Source organism: Phaseolus vulgaris, chromosome 6 (assembly GCF_000499845.2).
Source record: "Phaseolus vulgaris cultivar G19833 chromosome 6, P. vulgaris v2.0, whole genome shotgun sequence".
Taxonomy (NCBI): Eukaryota; Viridiplantae; Streptophyta; class Magnoliopsida; order Fabales; family Fabaceae; genus Phaseolus; species Phaseolus vulgaris.
The window spans coordinates 28054133-28076535 of NC_023754.2; the positions used below are offsets into that span (position 1 = coordinate 28054133).

Consider the following 22403-nt stretch of genomic DNA (forward strand, 5'->3'; position numbering starts at 1 on the left):
CGAATAACTAACATGTGTTTCACACCTCTTTATAATAATATTTTATATTAAAAATAAAAAGTATTATAAAATACTAGCGGAAAACAGTCTCAAGCTTGTCTGTTTATCCGTTTTTTTTAATTAATTTTTATAATAATAAAAATTTAACATACATATAAAATAATTTTGAATGAGTTAAAATTGAAAAATAAAAATTAATATGTAAAAAAAATATAAATTGGTTAAATAATATTTTTTTCATTAGTAGTTTTAGAATAAAAAGACTGATTGAAAATAAAATAAAAATTATTTTATTTTATACATAAAATTTGATATGAAAATGGGAGAAAGTATTTGTTACTTTAAAATAATGAATTAAAAAAATAGTGAAAAGTCAGTTTGAGTATAAAAATTTACATTAATATTAATTTAAAAATTTAAAAAATAATTTTATTTTTTAAATAGTTTATATAAAATAACAAAATACTTATGTTTTTACTGCCCATCCCCAAACCTCAATTTATTCTCTGTTGAATTAAATATTAATTTTAATTTACGCATGGTTTCAAAATTGATAAAAATCATATTTTCACACCTACCGTAATTATTTAACGATCATATTATACTATAATAATATGAATTTAGTTATATTAAATATCACTCAAGAAAAATTTTCTCGCTACAGGTAGAAGACAGATAAACATCTTGTCAGACGTTGATAGAACATCTTCTATTTTGATCATTACAGGCAATATTTCATTTCTTAAATTAGGAAGTTAACAATATGTATGTATATACCTATTCCATCCTCATATTTATTTTTATTTAAGATTGTTAAATATTTTTAATTTATTATGTTTTTTTTATTTGATTATTCTTTTTATATAAATTTGTTTGGTTTGACTCATTTCATATCTATTAAGTTCATTTCGATCTTCATATATTGTTTTCATTTTTCTTTTTATATATTTCTAAAATATATATTTGACCATTTTGTTTATTTTCTAATATTTTATTTATTATAATATCTAGCAATCAGTTTTGAATATCAATTTTTAATGTTAAATCATGTTAACTTATTTATTAGGTCATCTAAAAAAAAATTGTCTTTAGTTCTTAATTTCGTTTTATTTAAAGAAGTTTTTATTATATCAAATGATAATTTTTCTATTACGTTTTATACTTATTTATGATATATATTTTGTACATATACTACCAAGCTAATTAGTCATCTAGTGATTTTATGGTTGGTAATAACTTACACGGTATTGGCTTCAAATCCTAAATTGATGTTTTGTTTTGACTTTTCAAAATACAATACTTGGAGATAAACTATAAAGATCCGAAATTATTGCACGACAAGTAGACCAATTTCAATGCAAATAAAATCTAAATGTTAAGTATTTAAAAGGACTTTTATTTATTAGCAATGTTTAATCTGTTGAAAGTGAATTAATAATTAATGTAGTTTATTTAAATTTAAAAGGTTAGCATATATATATATATATATATATATAGTATATAATCTATAATAATATATAATATGAACTTTCTAATACATAAATTATGTTTTTATTTTATTTGTACTAATAATAATGGTATGAAGATGATGGGTGAAACCCGTCACTGTTATTAGTGTTTTTCATTTATTTTTAATTTGAAAATGTAAATAATTTTATTAAATTCGTTCGTATGTATAGTCTTCCATCATCTAAACCACTAATTTTAGATTGAATAACTACAAAGTTGTTGGCCGACATAACTATTTGATAGAAGAAAAATGTTTGTTTCACACACTATTGCTTACTTTACCCTAAACCTTACTTTACACTCCATTAAATATTAATATTTTAATTTTTTAATTTTAAAAATTATTTTAATATTTATTTATATTTTCATTAAAAATATTTTTTATTTTTTAAAAATATATTTATTATAAATATTAATATTTTATTGTAAGTGTAAAGTGAAGTAAGATATGAAAATATTATCACCCTTAATAAAATTGAATGAGTGTTGCAGGTATTATCTTAAAAAGTACATAAAATGTAGAAGTGGTGTAGAAGAGGAAGAAATGTAACTTATTTAATTGACATACATAATTTTTAACAGGGAATCTTGGAGATGAACCACTCCATAACAACAATTGGAGCCTTGATGAGTGCCAGAGCAAACTCTATTATGATAGTCACGCAAAGGCAACACGGACATATGCATGTCAAAATCAACCTGCCACGGGATCACACACAAAACTTTTGAATCAAAGAACCAAAATTAAGAGGGTATTTAAAACTTCCATTGTAGTCTAATTCAAAATTTAGAAGGAAGTAAAGAAGAAGAGGAAAAAAGAAGTTTACCCAACTATCCAAACAAGCACACCCAGAAGGGAGATGAGAAGAGATAAGAAGGCAAAAGGCAGGCCCAGCAAGAACCCAAGGGGCCTGCATTTACAGTCTTCAGAGCAGCAGCACATGGTTTAATAATATCTTCTTAATTCATCTTCTCATATTGCTTTTTATATATATCTTGAAGCTTTTGTGTTAAGCAGAAGCCAAATGCAACACAAACTCATGCTGTTGCTACAAAGAATAGGGTTGATTACCAATACCAGAACGTGGCACTTTCAAATAGTTGACTGTGTTGAGACCTGTCTGCGTTGCCAACTTCCCATGCTAAGATTCAATCACTCAGTCATGTGTCTACTGGGGGGCTATTATCTGAATCAAACATCTCTGGAATTCGATTCACCAATTTCTTAAAATAATTGTTAGTCAACAATACTAATAAATTACGTCTAATCAATACATAAATTATTGGGATGCACTATTCTAAAATTTAAACCATTACATGAAAGGTACCAGAAATTTAAGTGTGACAATAAATTATTTAGACATGTAAGGTACGGGAAATTTAAGTGTGAAGTTGGGGGTTGTAAAATTTGAGTACTTTCTAGTGTGAATTTAAGTTATCGTGTTAAAAAAGTTTAAGTCTTGTATCGGTATGAGTGGAGATCGACCTGATCGAGATCTGGAAATTCTGGTTGAGATCAGGGAAATCTGACCAAGACCAGGGAAATCACCACGGACGGTTCGGTCGATCGACACATAAATTCATTAACGCTCAAACCAATGTCAGTGATGTTAATCTGTCATTAAGTATTAGGTAATACATTCATAAGTGTGATCCATTCAACTAATCAGGCCCAACAAGCATTAAAATAATATAAATAGCACACATTCCAAAGAGAATGGTACGACATTTATTACTGTGCACCTAACTGGATACCGATCACCCGTTTTACTGACTTAAGCGTCAGAGTGTTTTCCGCACGTACCCCATTCGGTGTTCACCCGAGACCAAGAGCCGAAGGAGAAACATAAATACGAGAAAGATCTCAGTCAAGCACTTAACCACCTGCCGACCAAAGGAGGAGGACGAAGACTTCAATAGTTCTCTAGGTCTCATCTTTCTAATAGGAAAAAATCTTATTTATTAGAAGATTGAATTATAAAAGAAAGATTTATAAATTTATTAGTGTGAAGTTCGAGACGGTGTTATAATTTTTTATAATCTTTTTATAATATAAGAGTTGATTCAACATGCCAAATAAAAAAGTTATAAATTTGTAATTTTCTTAAATAAAAAAGTCTTCTTGATAGAATTTCAACATGCCAAATAAAAATAAAATGACATTATAAATAAAAGTCATCCAGAGATATTCGTGGTTAGGAATACTTTCACTATTCAAGAAAAAATATATCATTGGTGTTGCATATGACTTATTTAACCTCTATTTGAATAGTATTCTTTTAAAAAAAATTTAAAAAATGGTAATTTAGATCAAACTTATTCAATTTCCATATACCTCCTGTAAACTTTTATTTTTGGATAAAGGCGGTGAATAACTCTTATTTTTTTAATATCAAGTTCTTTTTTAAATTAATTCAAATAACCATTTTAATAATTTTCTTTTAAAATATATTACAAAAAGTAATTGAATTTTAAAAAGAGGGGATGTTTTTAACTTTTGTTTGATTTAATTCAACATTATTGTTAAAACATGTGGGTGTCAACTATTGTTTGAATCAATTATTGCCGAAACTGAGAGTTTAACAACAACTGTTCCTTAAGGCAGATTCTTCCTGCATCATATCATTTTGGACTGCACTCAATATACACAAAAAAAAGACTAAAATATGCTTAATGAAAAGAAAATTAGGATTTAGATAATATGTGCACCCAACCCACATCCAACTCACCCAGCAGCCTTGCACCCTTCATTTTTATTCTTGCCGTCACTGTGGCTGCCGGAACTCGGAGCAACATTGAGACACTGCGACGACAGCAAATGAAGCCACCGGAGAAGGAGATGAAGTCACCGGAAAAGGATTGAAGCCACCAGAGAAGGAGACAAATCGCAGTATGTGAGTTTTGAGGTTGCCAGTGAGTTCCGCACTTTTATCTTGAAAGTGTAAAAAGAGAAGAATGTCACAACGATAATCTTTGGGAATGTCAATTGATGTCGTCGCGGTGCCTCTGCTGTTTTCGAGTTCCATTGCTGCAACAGTCACGACAAGAACAAGAATGAGGGTGTTTGGGTTGCTCTATGTTTAAGTTTCAAAGCTTTTGTGCGTTGCCTCACATTGACCACCGAAAAATTAAGGGTGCAAGACTGCTGGGTGGGTCGGGTGGACATTTTACCTAAACACTAATTTTCATTTCATTAAAGATATATTAATCTTTTTCTGGGTGTATATTGAGTGCAGTCCAAAATGATATGGTGCAGGGGAGAATCTGCCGTTCCTTAATTGCCTTCTTCTTCTTATTTTTTTGTGTAGCATATATCGCTTTTTTCTTTTGTTTGACATCAGTGACCTTTTTCTTTTCAAGAGAAAAAAGAAAACTCACATGTCTTTGAATTTTTTTGACTGAAATAATATTATTTTCAAATTTAATACCTCAAATAGCCCCCAAAGAGGAATATTCCCCCAACTACCTAAGGGAATTCGGTCCTAATTTCGGGAAGGGTTTTTTTTTATTTAAATATGGGTAGAGGGAATGTAATTGGAAAAAGAAAAATAAATAAAGGAAATTGAATTTATAGTAGGAAAAAATAGTTAAAAAACATTAATTAAAAATGTTGAGAATAAAATTTGATTGGATTTAGAAAGGGAAATATAAAAAATTATTTAAACGTGAAAAAATGGTTTTTTTAATATTGATTTTGTAGTATTATTTGAAGATTTTTTTTATTAATGTAGTGATTTATAGAAAAAATTAATTAGAAGAAATACCGATAGTTATTTCTGTAACTCATTCCAATGAGTCGTAGGGTAAATTTTCTATCTAGCATCATTTGCATTTTTATTTTTCCATCTAGTTTATATATATTTTTAGAATTAATGTTTTTTATCGTTTTTAAATTTGTGCTTTTTATATTATATTTTAATATTATAACTCTCGATAAAGGAGAAATAAGTAAGGATGAAAAAAAAGAAATAAAATATTAATGAGCACCTTTTCAAGAATTCCCTGTCCGAGTAATAAAACATTGTTTTCAAAATGTTATTATGCTGAAAGAAACCTCTACTGTAGCTACTGTGGCAGAACAAATTTTGCCTTTGCATCCGTGTGTGGCAGAACATTATATATGATGAAAAGAATAGATTCCTCTAAAGTTAACCATCTAATAATAGAGAGTAAAATGAAGAGTTGTGAAATTGATTTTATTGATTGAAAAAATGAAGTTGTGTAAAGTAGGTGAGTCATTCACTTATACTGAGGCAATCTCCCTATATTCTAATCACTCAGCAGGAGATGATAATTGATGAATTCCTACATCCAAGCCAAACAAAAATCACCTTATCTCTTAAGCAGCCGGGCTTGACTTCAACCTTGCTAAAAATAGTTTTTCTTCTTTTTGGTCAATTGGTATTAACCTCCCCCTGACAACACTTTCTGCAACTTCCTCAAAAGCCACCATGGCAAATTCATTTCATCAAACATATTGTTTTATTTTTCTTTAAATGCTTTACATTATTGTCAGAGGCACAAGAAGACATGAGTAGCAATCAAGAGGGATAATCTCGTTTAACAGAAAAATGCCGTTGTGCATCCCTAAAAGACATTATCAGCTCCAACCCAACTCCGGCCAGTGTCCTTGGATATTCCTCTCGCCTTCATTGTTTCTCTAAGCTCAGTTACACTTTCCCATTTGCCAGCATCTGCCAAAGTATTAGATAGTGCAACATATGCCCCTGGTCTTCCAGTAGCATTCAGCTTAAAAAGTTCATTTGCAGCTAATTTTGCCATCTCTATATTACCATGGAGTCTGCAAGAACTAAGTAGAGCAGCCCACACATCCGAATTCGGTCTCTCGGGCATCCTCATGACGAATTCCCAAGCCTGATTCAGCCTCCCTGCTCGTCCTAACAAATCAACCATGCACGCATGATGCTCCATCCCTGGCTTTACCAGGTAATCATTCTCCATCCTCTGAAAGATCTCCCAGCCCTTGTCCACAAGTCCAGCATGTGCACAAGCTGAGAGAGCACTAAGGCATGTCACGTAATTGGGTACAATGCCATATTCTTTTTGCATTTTTCCAAATAGCTCAAGTGCTTCTTCAGGGAACCCATTCTTCCCGTATCCATCAATCATAGATGTCCATGAAAAAACGTTCTTCACACGCATGTGGCAAAAAACTCTCAGAGCATCTGAGACTCTTCCACACTTTGAATACATGTCTATAAGGGCACTTCCCAGTTTAATGTCAGCATAAAAAGGAGTCTTCATAAGCTGATTTTGTACTTGTTGCCCAATTTCGAATGCCGCAAGCATGGAACAGGCACCAATTACACTAGCAAATGTAGAAACGTTTGGCCTAAACTTCAACCTTTGCATATCAATGTAAACTTCAATAGATCTACTCGCATATTCGGATGTCTTGCTGTAACCTTCTATCATGGCATTAAATGCTACCACATCCTTGCCCAATGTTTTCTTAAATATACGTTCAGCATCTTCAAAATACCCTTGATTCATGTAACCAGAGATGAGGGATGTTGAGCATACAACGTTCTTCTCTGACATCACGTCAAACACAGTCCTCGCGTAAGCAATCCTTCCATTCTTTACATAAGAGTCAATCAGTGCAGTACAAAGAACTTCATCTCTCTCAACATCAGATTTGAGGATCTGGGTATGCACCATTCTACCTAGATCACCAAGCAACGCAACATTACACCCAGAAGTAGACGCCTTTAAAATCATAGAAAAAGTAAATCCATCAGGCTTCTCACCAGACACTAAAAGCCTACGCACCAAACCAAGAGACTCTTCAACCTGACATTGTTTGATATAGCCACTAATCATATAATTATAAGCAGATAAACTTCTGTCCCGCAAGTCATCAAACACCTGGCGTGCATATCTCAAACAGTTGCATTTCAGGTACAAAATAAGTAGCTTGATGGAAATATTGGTGTTTGGAACAAACCCAGATTTAAGAATACGAGAATGGATCTTTTGGCCGTGGGTAGGAGTCTGGGAATTAATGTAATGCTGCAGAGCAGTGGATAACAAAGTAGAGGGAGAAGCAAAGTCATTATTTTGAGGAAATGGTCGATGGGGTGAGATGAGCGAAGTGCAGAAGGCACGTGACGAGAAGAAGGGTCTGAATATTTCATTGTTCATCCTCTCATTGACATCGCCAGAGCCAAGTTAAGCAAACTCTCGTTGAAAATACAATGGAACATAGTAAACTATTTCTAGTAGTCGCAGGTGCACGTAAGATCAATTGGCATAGCTTTCGTCTAAAACTATGTTTTTTTTTCAAAGTACGAAAAAAAGAGGGAGAGAGAGAAATTTCTCCTCATTATTGAAAGCATATTAGTTTGAATGAAAATAAATTACAGAGAAAACTTCTACTTTCATTTTTTAGTAATTTCATCATTTAAAACTTAATGAATTATCACATTACTTATCTCAGAAAATAATTATGGAATTAATTCTTTTAAAAACTTAAATTATTATTATATTAAATTTTAAAATTTATTACCATGGCATGACATTTTAGCATATTATTGTTTTTATAATAAATATTAATAATAAAGTTTGAACTTAGAATCTCATACAAATTATTTAAATTTTCACTAATTGACTAATAGTAGTGGATACAATATATTATACTATATATGACAAATCAAATTTTCAAAAAACTATTTTCATGATAAAACCATTTTACATTTTTTAAATAACTAGTTTAATAAACAAACTAAAATACGTATTCGTGTAATTTTAAGCTTATGAGCCAAATGCGAAATTCTAAGTCCAAATTTACCCATACTCCACACCTAGTAAACATCCCTGGATCCCTGCTATGTTTTATGTAGAAATTTGTTTATAAGATTTTGATACCAAACACTTGGTTTGATTTCTAATTCTAAATTTTGTTTTTATCTTTTAAAATACAATTAAACAAGGTTAGTTTGATATTGGGGTTTGGGGGAGGGAGATGATGTAAGCTGCAAAGCGTTTAGGCAGGAACTGTTGAACAATTTGAAAACACGAAATGAAAAGAAAATGAAAAACAATATCTTCCAATTGTCACTGGAGTTTTTTGTTAATTGAGAAAACTAAATACGCAGTTTCAACATTTTCTTTGAAAGTTTAACCGGTTTTTATTATGGTTTAAAATTTATTAAATAAATAAAATCTAAGAAATATATTATTTTCAATATATTTCAGTCTGTAATAAAAAGTTTCTTCAACAGAGTATGCTTCACAAAATTATATTTCTAGCATTGATCAAATTATAACAAACAAATACAAAAAAAAATCAATATTTCATCAGTAATATCTACCATAATTATATTCTTTTTTAATAATTGTCAAATCCCAGTCTGTATGGTTTTGACAGTGGTACGCCATACAAATACCTTACCAGTTACAAGTATACATTACTTTCTTTTGCTAAAAAACAATAAAAAAAATAAAAATATGGAGTGGACAAAACCCCAACTATAACAAAGGAATAGCTACACAAATTTTGATAGAAAAATCCAAACAAAATGCATTTAGTATTACTTTTTTTCATCAAAAATGCATTTAGTATTACTAAGGTCTAAGCATTGGCATAATAGTATTGATGTTTCATTTACATATAGTTCCTAATAACAGAGAAAAAAAAAAAGCAAGACTGAAATGTTACAACAGGAAGATTGAAGTTCGATTTAGTTACTGGTCAATTGCCATTGCTTCCGCCCCACTTGTGTCCTCCAGCCCATTCTTAAGCTCCTCTGTTGCCATTCTCATCTCTTCAACTAGGCTCTTCTGCTCCTCCTCAATTGTGTTTTGCAACTCATCCACCTGCAAGGATAGGAAGCAGAATAAATATTATCCTCAACAGTCAGTCAACATAGCCGATGAAGACCACAACATACAATATCACTAACAATAGCCTTGTGTCAATTTACAGTCAACAATTACAGATACTAAACAAGATATTTCACCTGTCCCAGTTTTAGAAATCGTGATGGTTATATTCATAAGATATATAGGCTGTGAAACACAGAACAGAGTGAAGAACACAGTTCATGTGACATGGGACATTATAACCAAATAGAAAATACACAATAATAACATATGATATGAAGATATCCTTGAACCAAAGAGATATAATAGCACTTGCCATAACAGAGATATAAATATTTCATTACACAAGTCAACAAATAAAAATATGAAAAGCAACACTCTTAGGAAGCTATAAATGGCTACAATATTCTAAAATAGCTAAATTGATATTTTTCATTCCTTTTATAATAGGTAAGAAGGAATACACTTTTATAACCTAAAAGATACCAACAACTGCCCTACATTTATCATCATCTAACTTTGGGGAATTAAAATATATACTTAATATTATAAATATTCTATTTATAACCTACAAAATCTTTTAACCATTTAATTTTCTTTTCCCATCTTATCAAACACAAACCAAAAAGAAGCAAGGATGAGAATGAGAGATTGGAACTCTTTTTTAAAATGCAGCATATGGGTCATTTTTGGAGAAAATCACACGGTCACAATTTAATACCAAGGGCAATTAGGGAAATTGAAATATGTTCACACTGAAGTCCCTAGTAAAACACTCCAAAGAGAAAATACAGCAGAATGGTTTCATTATCAGCACATTTTACAAGACAACTTCATGAGTTTCAAAGCAATTTTACATGATAAATTTTAAAATTGCAACTTTTTTCCAGTCCAGAGCGACTGGTGTATTCATATGATTATACAATTTTCATCCTAATCGCCAATGTAAATGTTGCATGCCTCAATGAAATAACCCCGAAATACAGTTTTGTTAGCTCAAGTTACCCTTTCAAATGTATTCAAACCATGCATTCTCTCGTTTCTCTTTACTTTTCTAAGTTCTAAGGCACACAAATAAGTTCCATGTTTTGGTCATCAGGCTATCATGTCACAACTTCTACTTTTGTTACAGAATGAACTCAACCAATAATATTAGGGGACCAGCTGCTTGAACTGCAGAGGTAGTCCTCTGGTTCATTGAAATTCAAATGCAGAAAACGGTAAGAAAACATAACCCAAACAGAGACACAAAGGCTTCACCAGATACCGGAGAAGTCTTGTCTGTCTACCCTCACTTTCCCCCTCTACTCAATCCCCTCCTCACACCCTCCCTTCAAAAAATCTTCTTCAATTGTTCCTTTTTCGCTCTCATTTTGCCAGCTGTCCATTTGCAAACTAGTTCATCCTTCTTTCCCCAACCATCCATTCCAAACCCAGTCACTAATGGCAAGCCTTTCCCATTTCAGACCTCCTTTTGTATAGATGTCTTAGAGGTCAGCTCAAGGGCATATCACCTTCTTATACCACATTTTTATTTTTCAGTTTATACAATGTTCTCTATATATGTTTTTGCATTCTTTTCTCTTTACTTTTAGGTTTCGTCACTTGCAAAACGAGATCTATCTCTAAAAATAATTAGACCCAAATTAAAAGAGCTACACTATACACGCCCGCTTCTCACCACATAAAACAGCATGCAAGTTCTAAGATACCACTTGCAACTTGTAAGCATGTGATGAGATGTCAATTGAATTGTATGAAAAAGATACATTTTCAGTGTGAGTGCAGTTTTTCATATACATCAGTGGTTGCATCTAAATATTTATATCATTTTAATCAAAATCTAAATATCAGACAAATCTAGAGGGTGTTCGATTTTGTAAAATGGCATGCCATCCACTAAGTTCTATTCCATACTTGTAGCACCACTACTCTCCCTTCTCATTATAAGCACACTATTCATAACATCGGTTGCATTCTATCAATCTACTACACTAGCCCAATAATTCCCGAAGCAAAACTCCTCAACAATCACATTATATAATAACAGCATAAGCATTAAGCGAGCTTCAAAATTACACATACCACATGTAACAACAATGCAAATTGCTTCTTCCTGAGCTCCAACAACCTGGAACCAGCCGTGTTCTCCGTGTCCAGCGCCGCAATTTCCTTCTCCAACTCCGAAATAACCTTCATTGTCTCCGACCTGGGTGGCTGCAGCGCAATCAACTTCCTAATAGCCTCGCACTCCTCCTTGTGCCGCCTCTCGACCTTGCTCTCCTCCAGCTGCTTCTTGAGATCCTCAATGTCGGCCTGCGCCTGCAGGATCTGGCGATTCATCTCCTCCTTCAACTCGTTGAAATTCTCCTTCTCCCTAACGTTGGCCTCCACAATCGCCTTGCTCTTCAGAAGCGGAATCTCGAAGGTCGTCAGCTCCTGCAAGAAGGCTCTGGCGAGTTTTTCGCAGTCGTTGTAGTTACCTTCGTCTTTATCAACTTCCGAGACGAACGAGGTGAACTTCTTTTGGAGCTTCTTCAACGGAGGGTCGCCCCTGGTGGTCGTCGTGCGCGTGAGAAGCCGGTGTTTGATGATTGCGTCATCTTCCGCAGGGCCAAACGCGTAGTTCGCTGCTACGGCCTCGCCACGCGCCGAAACCTTCCTCGTCTTTCCTAGCATAGCGATCCCTGAAATCAATACAGCGATTATTTGCTATAATTGCGCCGAATTGAGAAATTTAAATTAAATTAAATAATTGAGCATGAAATGACTGCTTGTTGATGAGGTTTTGTTCTGTATATGGGGGAAAGTGGAAAAAGGAGTAAGAAGGTTAGAATGAACCTTTGTGGGTGCACGGTGGTGTTCTGATGCCTTCACCTTCGCTGCGGAGAATGGTCAGAGCGGTTTTGCGCTGCTTTGAGTGCGGGAGAAAAAGAAGAAACGGGCCTTTTGTTTAATTTTTACTCGGCCCAATTGTTTAAGGTTGTTTCTTCCTGCACCCTTACAAATTTCTTCCTGCACCCTATCATTTTCGTAGAAGAGTGTTTTATTACACATTTTAAAAATGACTTTCGACCTGTTCTTTCCAAATTATTTTTGGAACATATTCTTTAGAATATATTTTATTAATTCCGTATTTACCAATTCAGAAATTAAAAAAATATATTTTGGAATGATTTTTTTGTCTTCTGGATTTCCTAATTTAGAAACACTATTTGTTTACAGAATCTCTATTCCCGAAACACCTTTTGCTTATGGAACTCTATTCCAAAATCACATAAAAACTGTAAAAAGGGTAATTTCGGTATTTTAATCATGTAAGGTGCAGAAAGAAAAATGTAGGGGTGCAGGAAGAAAGTGCCATTGCATTCTGATTGTTTCTTCCTGTACCTCTATATCTTCTTCTGCCACCTCTACATTTTCTTTTACCACCTCCATACACAACATGAAAATACATTTTTATCCTTTCTTGTGTCATCCCATGGAGTAGTTTCTAGATTATATAATCCAGAAAGTAATCATGCATCTGAAGAAAGGCTTCCGGATTATGTAATTTAGAAGTTAATTACAAATTTAAAAAATAACTTTCAGATTACGTAATCCATAATATTATAGCGAGGCATTGGAAATTCAAAAATTTATGAAAGTGAGATAAGAAGTTACGGAGGTATAGAAAGAAATAGTCTTGCATTCTGCACCCTTATGGATTGAAGTTGCACCCAAAACTTGGTTTTTTATCCCAAAACTATTATCCAAGGGGCTAGGACGGCACAAAAAATGTTGAATGAGCCACGTCATATGTGAATATCTTAAAACAAACATTCAAAAAGGATCGGGGAATTTTAATGGTATCTAAATTATTAACTAAAGTTAGTTAATTAATGACTAATACAAGATAGAAGTCTGTGAATATCATTCAAAATCTATTTGAAACGTTAGTTACAATACTTAAAGGGGTGATTAAAATATAATAAATATTTGTAGTGTAACAGGGATATCTCATAAAATAATTATTACAATAATATATCATCTTACAGAACCTTCTTATTAAAGAATATATTACTTTCAATTATAAGTTATAAATAAATACATTTTTATCGTCATTGGATGTAAATACTTAATTTATTAATACTGAAAAAATTATTAAACTGATTAATAATAGCTAATAATCCCAGATTTTAACTTTATTTTAAAATATCTATATATTTTAAAGAACGGCAGTATATTTTTTATGGTTAAGATAAAAATTTCTTGTACGATGAAAGGTAATATTAAATAAGGAAAAACTACGTTTTTTTGGAAAGAAAAAATAACTATATCTTAAAATATAGAAAACTGTAATATTTATTATACCATAAACCACGTCATTAATGTTAAAACTGTAATATTTATTATACCATAAACCATATCATTAATGTTAGTAAACAAGAACCGGTAATATAACATTCATGTTAGTTAAAAATTAATTAAAAATTATAAAAATTTGAAATAACTAAATAAATGAAATAACGTTAAAAAAGTGAGAAGTGGCGAGCCCCATCTGTCCCTGTCGCTCGCCGCCCCTGGCAGTGTCTCTGTCAGCACATGCCTTTTTAGTGCAATGCAATGAATTGGGTGCATTTAAATATTTGCAGCCTTTTTCCACCCAAACCTAAAAACCATTGTCAGCTTTATTTAATCCCAAATGCATCAACATCGTAGCACCCCAAACGCAATCCAATCTGCATTCTCCACTCGCTACTCTCTTCTTCTTCACCCGCACCTAACAAAACCACTCTTTTCCTCTCACCAAAAAACATGACAAGGCCAAAGATTTACCTCTTCGGTGATTCAATCACCGAAGACTCTTTCTCACCAGGTGGCTGGGGTGCTTCTCTCGCCCACCATTTCTCTCGGACGGTATTCCTTCTGCCCTTAACTAATAACCAACCCTGTTGTTTCATTTTTTGTCAGTTTGAACATTCCATGGTAAAGTTCACTTTTTTTGCAAATGGGGTTGTTGTTGTCCAGGCCGATGTGGTGCTGAGAGGTTACAGCGGGTACAACACGCGGTGGGCGTTGAAGGTGTTGGAGAGGGTTTTCCCGGCGTCACAGGGCGGTGACGGTGGAACTGAAACAGCGCCTATTGCTGTGACTGTTTTCTTTGGGGCCAACGACGCTTGCCTTCCTGATAGATGTTCTGCTTTTCAGCACGTGCCTCTCCATGAATACAAGCGGAACCTTCATTCCATTGTTTCCTTCTTCAAGGTAAATTAGCCTCTGTTGCAGTTAGCAAGTGTTTTAGAATAAATGATCAAGGGAAAAGTTGTATGGTGTTGAAACCCAGAAAAAGTGTCACTAACACAGTGGCACTGTTTTTAAGAGATGTGGAAAGTTTTTATTTATTTATTTTAGAGTTTTGACTATTGCGGGTTGATAAGCGTGGTTTTGTTGTATTATGTTGCATGTCGTAGAGGGGGGTTAATTATTTGAGTTTTGGTGGGGTAGAATGTTATGATGATTTTGTTTGTCTTGGGTGGTCAGAATTGAGAAATGAGAGGTGGTTTCTGGTCTCACACGTGCGACGCCGTGGGAATGGGAAATGTGTTTGGTTTTCTTTGCCACTTGATCATGTTACCCTGTCAAAAGGGGCCCTCCTTTGCTTTTTTATGATTTTTTTTTCTCCCATGGCAGTGGAGTTTGCACGAGACCTTTGTGTAAAGGTCCAATTTTTTATTGGTTTTCTTTTGGGGAAACTGAGAAGTGTTAGTTGAAGGGAGCCTACGCTGTTTTCACGACCAAAACCCTTTCGTGTCTTCTTTCTCGTGTCTTTTCTGTGGCTTCCATGCAATTATATTATTCTGCTCGGTCGACTATGAGCTGTTAGGTATGAATGTTAAATAGGATTACGTGGAAGACCCGCATTTAGGACTGCAAGAATTTGGTGCTTCTCCTTAAGGACCAAGACATCATCATCTCTTACCAAAAGTTACTTGGTACAAACGGTTTCACACTTCAGTTTTCTTAGTGGCTAATGACGTGGCCCACGAAAGAGGAAGGTTATTGAGCCTTGCGCGGGACACGGTGTAATGAATGCTTACACTTGTTGTATGATATGAGTATTTTTTAGTTTAATGGGAAGATACATGTGTAGAATGAACGTATGGACTATATTGATCGCCAAAAGTTTGAAAGGATGTTGTAGAGAAAAGTAGATGCCAGCAATGGAGTACAAGTAATAAGAATTTAATTCCTCTCAAGTGATAAGATGTGTAGATGTGTAAAGCAATAAACTAAATAAGGATGTATCTGTCCTTGCCTACACATTCAACTATAAGAGCCATCTTAATTCAAATTACGTGTGAACATGCCTTTAGTTTTTGTGTTTGCTTTATGCATCTCTCATTTTAAAGGAACAAAACATTGTAACTGCATCATAAAAGGGTTCTTAAATTAGTGGTCGAAATGTAAGCTAAAAATATAAGGCATGTGGAATGCATGCATAATATTTTATTGAAGTCGATAAAAGAATAATTAAAAGAAATTTAATTTCTTTGAGAATTAGATGATCCAGGCATTCAGTCCTCTTGCATGCTTCTGGACTTTACCTCTGTTTCATTTTTTGTACTTGTCTGACTCCATGTTTTTGTCATCCATTATCTGCTGCATTTAGGGTGAAAGTTATCATAAAAGGCATGACCAAGAACCCTGCCTCACTTTTTTTCTACATCATGTGTAGCTTTTTGTTGACCGGGTAGACTAGGACCAACTTATACATTTCAATTCAATGTTGGTAACATCAATATACGTGCATGTTACATCAACACATGTCTGTTTCAATTAAATATTGCAAGTTTTCCTTTCAAATGTAGAAGCGATGGCCCACAACTTCTGTTCTCCTCATAACTCCTCCTCCAATTGATGAGGATCTACGTTGTAGGTAATGTTTTATTGGCCCTTTGTTCTTCATATTGCTACTGATTCTATTGGATTCTCTCCCTTTATATGATACAGGTAGAGATACAGATACAGTAGAATAGAGGTTAAACCTGAATAAATTAATTTCCATAAATGCATTGTAGACATCCGTATGTAGAAAATCCACAGGGTCTTTCTGAAAGGACAAATGAAGCAGCTGGTGAGTATGGTAGAGCATGCATTGCGGTGGCTGGAGAATGTGGGATACCTGTGGTTGATCTATGGAACAAAATGCAACACCGGAAAAGAGATTATCTAAGGTCTCACAAAAGTTTTACCTTTTTGTTTTCTCTTACATCATTTTTTGCATCTTTCTATATCTTGTACTTTTTACTATAGTTTCCACTTAAATTTTTTAAATGCCGACAAAGATGATGATTTTGTCTTGTCATATATGTTGTACACCTTTTGTGTCGTATTTTACTGTTATAAACTATAACTATTATTTCTCTCTCACAATCTTATTTATACTTTCTAAATGTGCTTTGAATTGTCATTACAGCATACATATTTAAGAGAGTTATGAGGTTTTGATTGCTGAGTTGTGTCTTGTTTTTTTCTAAGATTATGAATCGAAGAGTGATATGTGTGATTATTTATATCTTTGATTCGGTATGAATTTATGGTTTTGGTGACTGAAATGTAGTGATGGTTTGCATCTGACTGAAAGTGGCAATGAAGTTGTTTTTGAGGAAGTAATGACAAAGCTGAGAGACGAAGGGTTGAGTCTGGAATCTATAGCAGTTGATCTCCCACTTATTGCTGATATTGACCCTAATGACCCCCTCAAAGCTTTTCTGTAGTAACAGAACGATGCATTACAAAAGGAGTGTCTTTTTGGGGTTATGGTGCTTTTATTGATACAGTATTACCCATAGTATTTTGATCGTCCTTTTGTTTGTAGCTCTATTATGTGGAAAACAATATGTATTTTTTGTAGTAACTTTTCATTTTATCGGCTTGAATGTGAATGACCTAATATATGAAGTGTTTGTATAATGCAAGATACGTTCACATTGGTCAACTTTCTGGTTTTCAGATCATCAAGGTCAAATGAGTCTCATCTGGAATTAGTGCTAATAAAAACACGAAATGTATACTACTTGTTATGCTGAATTAATTAATTACTCTATAATGTATGTTAATAAATAAAAGTAAACTTATATCAATTCTTATTGTGTTTGTAAACCTCAGTTTTATGAGTATTATAGACTTAATTTTGAGTTATTTTTTGGAAAATTTTCCTTACAGAAGTTTTATAATATTTATATATAATTTATTTTTTCAAAATATAAAAAGATTTTTTTTTTTAATTTTTATGATTCAAAATCTTATTTAATCTTATAAGTATGAGATCTAGATTATAAAAAGATAGAAAAAAAAATACCTTGCTTCAATGAGTTGTATATTTTACAATTTACATTAAAAATCCTGTAACTATTGCATAAATATTAAATTACAATATTAAATAGACATAATATTGATGATAAATGTTGATGATACCTAAGAAGATATAACAGTCTAGAAAAATACTTCTTAGTGACTCAACATTTTATCTTTGTTAATTACAATGCTTTATTTTCTTTCAATTTCCGGTATTATTTTTAATGTTCTTTTCTTAAATAAAAAATTATCTAAGAATTTACACAAAATATCCAATTTTGCATCAAATGGTTTCGTTTTCCTTTTTTAAAACATGTATTCTTTTAATGAAACAATAATTAGCATTGTTAAAATTTTGATACTTGAAGACTTAATTATTTAGAAAAAATATATATTAAACTGCACTTCTGTTTTAGTTTATGTTTTAAGAATAATTTTTTTTGTAAATAAAATTGAATTAAAGTATGACTTATAAACAAAGAAACATGTTTTAAAATTATATTTGTATTAATATAATAATAATTTAAATAATTAAAATTGTTCAAAATCAATTTAAAATAGTTTAAATAAATTTAATTCAACTAGACTATGATATAAATCAGTTCGTATAAAACTATTATACGGTTCAATTTTATAAAATTATTTTAAAGTTGAGTTTAGATATAAACTAATTTGATTTAGTTGATATATTTTGTTCACTGCTGGAAGTAGTAGTTTATATCTCCTTCTAGCTCTTTTTAAACTCTCTCAACAATTTTCTTAGCCACAAACAACGTAACATGTAGTTGCAACCCAACCATATACACGTAACTTCACAATTAAAATGTGTAAGCACATGGACCAAATTGATTCAATTATTTTAGGTTAAAGGTTTGTGTTCTAAGAACATTTTCCATGGAAAATTGCTTCCTGGATTTCTGTTTTTTATTTACGCACCTCCTATTTATAATAATATAATAATGAAAATAAATTCACTATAGTCTGAAATATTCACTATAGAAACATAATACTTAAAAATATTCTGAAATGTTTTATTAAAAAAAAATTAAAAACTTTTATGAGATGTTTTATTCTGAATGCTTCTTTGATAGAACAAAAAAATAAGACGTTTTCAGTTATTATTTATTTAGTTGATATCTGCTTTAAAAAATGAAGGGAGGTGAAAATAAAGCAATGCATCACCATCATTCAACTATGCACCTAGTCTAACTTCAATACCAATCAAAATGGCCTTCAATAATATACCAAAATGATAAAGCACCTAACACTGAGAAGGAAATTTACCTCCACTAGTAAGTGGAGTTTTCTTTGCACTTTCTTTTGTTGATTTTTCATGAAAACGGTGCAATTATTTTTAGAATTTACTGGTTTGGGTAATCTTTACAAAAATAAAATTTGATAAGTTGTATTTGGAGGTACAATTTCATTGTGAAGAAAATAAGTTGTTACTAAAATGACTACTTTAGTATTTTTTATTTTCTTCTTATTAAAAAGTTTATATTAATAAAATGATTTTATTTTTATTTTTTAAAATAATCTTCATATGATAATTTTAACTTTTTTTAAAGTGAAGTTTTCACGTATCTAACTACGTGAAGTCTTCATATAAGTCAAGATTCCATTTTTTTTAAGCGGAGTATCAAGAAACTTTTTTTTTACGTTTTTACATTAAACGGTTTTCTTAATACGTTTATAACCCGTTCTGATTAGATTTGAAACCTACTTGGACTACATAATTATCATATATATAATTAAATCCATGCTTTGTCAAAAAGATTGCAAATTAATTAGCATACGACATGTTAAAGAACGAAAGCATATAAAGCCAGCTATCTATCATATGTGCTCGTGCATCATGCAATCATGGTTCTTGTGCTAACGTGGTTTACACGTATCATCATCCATCACTTTGCTAAACACGATTACAAATACTTTAAATTTTCCTTTTCGACAAAAAAACGCTTTGTCGTTTGCAACGTTTGACTAGGCGCTATTTCGATTCCTTCGGCCTTTTGTTTCTGTCGTCATCTTCTGAATATGCATCATGCCTTTTTTAGCCATTTCTTGGGTGCAAAATGGGTTTAATAATTTGGCTTCATTTTTTTAATCTTGGATATTATGAGTCTATACTTTCAGTTTAACAAGTTTAACTACATTAATTTTTGAAGATACCACGTCGAGTAGAGGTAAGAGTGTTTTATTATATATAAGTGCAAATCTCAACCTCATAAACCAGTTTTATAAGATTAAATTAAACTTAAAATCTACTTCATAGTATGATATTAGAACCATTTTGAGTCTATCCAGATGTTTGTTGGACTTACCAGACCACCCGCTATCAGACCGTTATCAGACCACCCATAATTAATTGAATTGTGTGTGTCTCATTATAACTTTATGCAATATTAATAAATTTAATTTACACACCAAAAGATACTCGATATAACAAAGAATAAATATAAAATACTAATATTATCATAGAACGTCATGATTTTATTAAGACATTTAAATTATTGATTTGTAAAGTTTATTATTTGATTGAATTTTAAAAGAAAAGTGATTATAGGTAAATAATTTAGACGAATTTTCTTAATGAATTAAGTGTTGGCGATTTTTTGTATAGAAAAGAGAATATAGTAAAATTTCAATACTCATGTCTTTTTTTAATATATTAGTAAACTTTTTTCACGTATATTCAATCTATACTTTTAACTCAGTTGTATTTCCAACCGTGTGAGTTGAAGTTTTACCATAAATTTTTATCATAATAAAATATACTTACATTCCTAATTCATTTTAACACGTGCATCGATGAAAAATAATGGATTATAATGGCATAAAATATAACTTTAATTGTTGTATTTCCAACAGCAACAGACAATAAAAGAGTTGCATTCATTATGAACAAATCAATATGGTTGACGTTATTGTAAATGATAAGAATACTTGAGGAATTTAATTAACTCAAATTGCAATGTAGAAACCAGAATTATACATTCACCGTACTTACTCAAAGAGCTAAAAATAAAATTATTTAATCAAGTCATATACCTAAATGCACCCATAATTTATTATACATATTGTGTAAATTATTATTTTTAAGGAAAACTTAAATTATTAGTACGTAGAGCAACGAACTAATTTCTCTCCCTTACCAATAGCAAGCAACCCAAACGTTGAGATAATTCCATTTAATATAAGAAAAAGTCAATAAAATATAAGATAATTTGTTATTTTTGAAAGTACAGGGGGTGCAGAAAGAAAATACGAAAGGCGCAGAAAGATTTTGTCTTCTCCAATCGCTAAACTCCTAGAGTTTATCAATGGTGCTTTGGGTCTGGGCCTTGAGGGGCAAGTCTTGCAGGCTTAAGTGGGCTTTCTTGAAATTCGGAGAAGACGAGCCTGACATTAGAACGGGCCTGGGCTCCGTAGCTTGAACGTTGGGGTAGAAAGGTGTTGAAAGTAAGTGGAGTTTGGAGTGGACGAGATTCAGTGGTTAATAAGAGGAGCAGAAACACAAGGCAGAAGAAGAAGAAGGGTTTGGATTTGAACATGTTGACGGAATGAATAATGTGTGTGTGTACGAGAATGTGTGAGACGGTGCAGAGGTAGAAAGTATTTATAGCGAGAGATTAGGAGGTGTGAGAGAAATTGAGAGTTATATTTTAGTATGAGTTTAGGAAAATTCCAAGCTCTCAAACTCATCTAAAATAATTTTGTTGTGTTCCCATCCAGTGATGATGGTTTTTGGTAGTTTGATGACTGGGTGAATACTAGGACAACACCACATTACCAAATTCTACTTCTATTCTTCATTTCTTCACTTCTATTGGCTCCTGCTGACTCCTGCAGACTTCCAAATAATCCCCATACTTTGTCATTTATCACCCTGTCAACTTTCCAGACATGCCTCGGGACATAATCAAAAAGCAACTCAGATACCATAAATCCATAACCCTTCTCATGCTGTCAAGATTTCATCATTCTTTTTTACATGTTCAAAAACTAAAATATTTGCCCTCTTTCGTCATTGCCATTGTTTGAGAAAGAAAGAGACATCAAAAAGCTAGTGACGCGCTACTTTCTTTGCGTCAGTTTTTGTTGATCCCAAAGAGTTGGTTTTACACAGTCAAAGAATTAAATTACTCTTGTTTTTACTGGTTTAAGAAACAATTAGTTTTTTTTTCTCTTCTTGATCTTTCGGATTCTTATTGGGCTTCTAAGTATCAGAACTACTGGAGTTCATTTTCAGTTGTTGTTTGGATGTATTCTCTCACTCAACTCATGACCAATTCTTGACTTCTTGTTCAAAGGTTATTTTTAGCAAGTGCATATCTATAAAGTGTTCCGATGATAAAATTAGAATAATTTGTTTAATGATTAGATAAAATCACTCTTTTGAAAATATCACCTACTTATTATTGAATTTTGATTTGTTTAGACTTTTATCTTTCACCTTGTAAATTTGTTTAGATTTTTACTTTTTCACCTTGTAATTATTAAATATATTTTAAGTATTTTACTATTCTTGTTTATTTGTCTCTTTCTATCAGTTTACTATTTTATTATTTATTTATTTTATTTTAATTTTTATCATGTTGATCACTCTCTTATACATTAAAAATATAAATTACAAAAAGAAATATATTTTTTAGAGGTTTTATAAATATATTTTTTTTTGTTAAATAACACGACCTTTTCAATATTAC

The 22403-nt window shown here is 32.0% G+C and overlaps 4 protein-coding genes across 5 annotated transcripts; 1 reads left to right on the forward strand and 3 right to left on the reverse strand.

The window, feature by feature from the left end:
- Positions 1-2023: 2023 nt before the first annotated feature.
- Positions 2024-2806, reverse strand: LOC137833176 (signaling peptide TAXIMIN 1-like). The gene is made up of 2 exons (XM_068641536.1): positions 2337-2806; positions 2024-2208 (listed from the first exon to the last, which is right to left on the reverse strand). Exons 1-2 carry the CDS (start codon positions 2450-2452, stop codon positions 2085-2087), a joined length of 240 nt encoding a protein of 79 aa, XP_068497637.1. The 5' UTR covers positions 2453-2806; the 3' UTR covers positions 2024-2084.
- Positions 2807-5684: 2878 nt separating this feature from the next.
- On the reverse strand, positions 5685-7885 carry LOC137832516 (pentatricopeptide repeat-containing protein At1g28690, mitochondrial). 2 transcript variants are annotated; one of them, XM_068640714.1, is made up of 2 exons: positions 7281-7812; positions 5685-7196 (listed from the first exon to the last, which is right to left on the reverse strand). In XM_068640714.1, exons 1-2 carry the CDS (start codon positions 7672-7674, stop codon positions 6097-6099), a joined length of 1494 nt encoding a protein of 497 aa, XP_068496815.1. In that variant the 5' UTR covers positions 7675-7812; the 3' UTR covers positions 5685-6096. The 2 variants fall into 2 exon arrangements, with proteins under 2 accessions (XP_068496815.1, XP_068496814.1); XM_068640713.1 differs by having other exon boundaries at positions 5685-7885.
- Positions 7886-9026: 1141 nt separating this feature from the next.
- On the reverse strand, positions 9027-12273 carry LOC137832518 (THO complex subunit 7A-like). The gene is made up of 3 exons (XM_068640716.1): positions 12196-12273; positions 11440-12041; positions 9027-9348 (listed from the first exon to the last, which is right to left on the reverse strand). The coding sequence occupies exons 2-3, from the start codon at positions 12031-12033 to the stop codon at positions 9217-9219; spliced, it is 726 nt and encodes a 241-aa protein (XP_068496817.1). The 5' UTR covers positions 12034-12041; positions 12196-12273; the 3' UTR covers positions 9027-9216.
- A 1732-nt stretch (positions 12274-14005) lies between these two features.
- LOC137832517 (GDSL esterase/lipase At5g45920) lies at positions 14006-17335 on the forward strand. Its single transcript, XM_068640715.1, has 5 exons — positions 14006-14253; positions 14365-14601; positions 16206-16273; positions 16416-16571; positions 16958-17335. The coding sequence occupies exons 1-5, from the start codon at positions 14152-14154 to the stop codon at positions 17112-17114; spliced, it is 720 nt and encodes a 239-aa protein (XP_068496816.1). The 5' UTR covers positions 14006-14151; the 3' UTR covers positions 17115-17335.
- The last annotated feature ends 5068 nt before the right edge of the window (positions 17336-22403 follow it).